Genomic DNA, 3201 nt, shown 5'->3' with positions numbered 1-3201 from the left:
TTTTTTTAATAAATATTGCCGCTACTGCACGGCTGCACCTAGTTCATCCAATATTTAGTAGAAGGAACTATACTTTTTTTTTTGGTCCGTAAATGAAATTTATATAAACTTTGAGACCTCTAAAAAAAGAGGCTTCTTCATAAACTGAACTGAAAATTCTGTATCTGGTATACATGTGTGAATCTAATCATCAACAGCTCGGACCAAAAAAATCATCAAAGATTTTCGGGAACCTTTTTCACACCAAATTTGCTTCTTGAGGTTTCTGAACACACACATTGTGCCTCTGCTTCAGCTATGGGGACAAGAAGAAAAAAATGGTTTTGGTTCTTTCCCTCTGATAATCACAGCCTCTTACACCCGAATACACAGATCCTAAAGTCACATAAAAAACTGAAAACATTTTACAATCAGTATATTGCACAAGATATTAAACCCAGCAGACTGTTGTTTTCCCGGATGCTGACTAGTAAATTTCAGGGAAACAGAACACATGCCATTGTAACTGACTAGTAAACATAATATTTTGAAACAACATTTTGGTGAACATGCTTACATGCATCGAAGTTTACAATTGAGAAACTATACATCATTTGAAACAAACATACGAGACAAAGATAGTAAATACAAAATCTTGACATCACTCTCCAGAAACAATCCACACCGCTCACACATTGTTCTCGTCCTTCAAGAATGCCACTAGCTTTGGAGTTTGAAAATCATCACCCACACGAAGACGAGCATCAAGTATATCAAGCTCACTCTTGACCTTTGGGTCCAAGTAAGTGATAGCTTGCAGCGCCAAGTCCCTTGTCGGAGAAAGTCTAAATGAGCTTCCAAGATCTCTTCCCTTGACATGGATATACGAGACCCTGAAAGTAAATCATACAAAAAATATTATTTTGGAAACAAGATAGAAGAATGTACAGACACAAGGATAAGTTGGTGTTTGGTGAGAAGTAAAGTTACCCCATATGGTATAGACCATCAGATGATATACCGGTTCATGAAACTCAACCACCAGAAACTTGCGGATGCAGATAAGAGGTTTCCTGAGACTAAATTTCTGGCACCTCTGTGTTACAAAAAAAAAGACTAAGTTAGAATCTGAACCAATAAAGACAACATGAGAGAACGCATCAAGACCTCACTCACATTCTGAGTCATCGGAAAGAAAGGTGTGGCAAAAGTCGTAGTGAAAACACCTTCTTCGTTCATATCGCCAAAGATGAAGCGAACAGAACGTGCTCCATAGACTGGAGAGACCGGTAGGCTAGGATCTAACAAAAAATGTGAGGTTAGGTCTAGTATCAGTCAATAAACACATAATGAAGATCAAGAAACAAAAAAAAAGACTTACAAGTTGGTTCTAGGTATATCTTGATGCTACCAACGAGAGACAACTCAGTCAGCTTATACATGAGCCATTCTGTTCCCTCCGATGGATCACTTCGTCCTCTGCTCATCCAAGGACCCGCCAGCATATAGTCATGGACGGTGTTAGAGATGTTGTCATATACATCAACATGATGATGAGACGATGCCTTTACTGCTTCAGAGAGGCAGTTAATCCTAGGAGCATACTTCAGTGCTCTGATTAGCAATGCATAATCAGGGTGCTCGTTGCTGAAAGTGACTCTAGTGTTAGCTACATCTACCATCTCTCGAACTATGTCTCTCATGAACGGATTGCCACTCACTGCAAAGAAGTTCCAGTAATTAGACTGACTGAGCTACGGAAAAGCATTTAATATAACAAAATAAAAGAAAATAAGAAAACCTACCAAATCGGCACCAGGAACGTGAAACAAGACAAGCACGCATGAGATCAGACGGACCCAAAAGCGAAAAGATCTTCAAGTCCAGTTCTTCTATAGTTGTAAACTCCATTATCTGCGGGGAAAAACAGAAACCAATAAAAGCTGAGAAAACAAAGACGGTGACGATGTCACAGTAATCAAGTGGAGATGCTTTTATTAGAGAAATGGATGCAAGGTTAATTTCTCTGGTTTCGACATAGGAACCCACAGCATAAATACAAAACTCATTTATTGAATAGGCTCCCATAGTTTTAACTTTTAACTCTTTCACGTAACTTTTGATGATTAATGAATTCGTGTGTTTTAGAAAAAAATATACAACTCATTTATTGAGTATAAACAACAATATAAGTACAAAATTCATTTATTTCAGAAGAAAAAAGAAAAAAAGGTACAAAATTCATTTATTGAGTTTGAACATAGCACCTCCATCTCTAGTATTCAGAGGAGATGCTAAGCAATAAAAAAAAAGAGAAAATTACTCAGATTGACTCTTATGTGTTAGTTAATTACATGACCAACTCTGAGTAATTTAAACATAATCGTTAACGGGGTTAAAGACATAAAACCCCTTATTCTCCCAAAAACAAAAGAGCTTTTTAGGGTTCAGGCAACTCAACCCCTTTTCTCGACGACGGCCAATTAGCTTTTCTCGTACATCTGTCTAATTTCGTTATCTTGGTCCACAAAGACCATAAGATCCATGGATCTCTAAAGTTCGGTTGCAGAGTTTAATCCAAAGGCAATCTTGTATGGCTACTACTTAACTTTGGAAAAAAAGAAAAAACTTTGGAACAGACAAACAAAGTCCAGCTTGTATTTTTAATTCTCGTGCGATGTGATTTTTAATTATGTGTGTTTTGCTGTAATGTTAACAAATCCCTTCTTCGGAAACATGTAGCTCAACTCGCCATCATAAATCTGTGTATTGACATTGTTGTACATATGAATGAAATCTTCTTAACTTGTTTGGTCTACAATCTAAACCGGTTATGTCTAAAAATGTGTTCTTTTTTTTAGCCTATGGAACTTGTATGCGTACTAGAAAAGATTTAATTATCCAAACCCAATCCAGCAAACTCTCAATCCAGCAAACTCTCAATCTCTGACCACCATGCGTCCATTGGATCGAAAAATTAAAGCGATTAGAAAGCAAATGAGAGAGAGACAGAGATTACAGGAGACGATGTGGAGACAAGAGCCGCAGGAGATGTTGAATCGGTGGTTTGGTCCGCCATTACAAATGTAAATCTCTACGCCAAATTTCTCTGCTTGCGATTGATTGAAGAAATCAAATCGATTGAGGAGGTAAAGTGAGAGAAAGCAAATAACTCTTGAGACTAGTGATGTCGTTCGGAGCGGAGTCTGTCTCAATTTTCAA

General features: G+C 37.5%; 1 protein-coding gene across 2 annotated transcripts; it reads right to left on the bottom strand.

Annotated features, from left to right (window-relative positions):
• Positions 1 to 459: 459 nt before the first annotated feature.
• Positions 460 to 3201, bottom strand: LOC130500862 (F-box protein At4g00755-like). 2 transcript variants are annotated; one of them, XM_056995796.1, is made up of 6 exons: positions 2999 to 3201; positions 1785 to 1893; positions 1361 to 1699; positions 1156 to 1280; positions 970 to 1075; positions 460 to 872 (listed from the first exon to the last, which is right to left on the bottom strand). In XM_056995796.1, exons 1-6 carry the CDS (start codon positions 3056 to 3058, stop codon positions 700 to 702), a joined length of 912 nt encoding a protein of 303 aa, XP_056851776.1. In that variant the 5' UTR covers positions 3059 to 3201; the 3' UTR covers positions 460 to 699. The 2 variants fall into 2 exon arrangements, with proteins under 2 accessions (XP_056851776.1, XP_056851775.1); XM_056995795.1 differs by lacking the exon at positions 2999 to 3201 and having other exon boundaries at positions 1785 to 2275.

This window comes from Raphanus sativus, unplaced genomic scaffold (genome assembly GCF_000801105.2).
Source record: "Raphanus sativus cultivar WK10039 unplaced genomic scaffold, ASM80110v3 Scaffold0051, whole genome shotgun sequence".
NCBI lineage: Eukaryota > Viridiplantae > Streptophyta > Magnoliopsida > Brassicales > Brassicaceae > Raphanus > Raphanus sativus.
The sequence above is the reverse complement of the archived record's forward strand: the minus strand, read 5'-3'. Positions and strand labels throughout refer to the sequence as shown.

Excerpts from the sequence above, each read along its gene's own strand:
- LOC130500862 (XM_056995795.1), bottom strand. The coding sequence starts at position 2,067 with ATGGGAGCCTATTCAATAAATGAGTTTTGTATTTATGCTGTGGGTTCC. Across the intron at positions 1,700-1,784 it reads ACGTTCCTGGTGCCGATTTG|TGAGTGGCAATCCGTTCATG; the intron begins GTAGGTTTTCTT and ends ACTTCTTTGCAG. Across the intron at positions 1,281-1,360 it reads GATATACCTAGAACCAACTT|ATCCTAGCCTACCGGTCTCT; the intron begins GTAAGTCTTTTT and ends ATTTTTTGTTAG.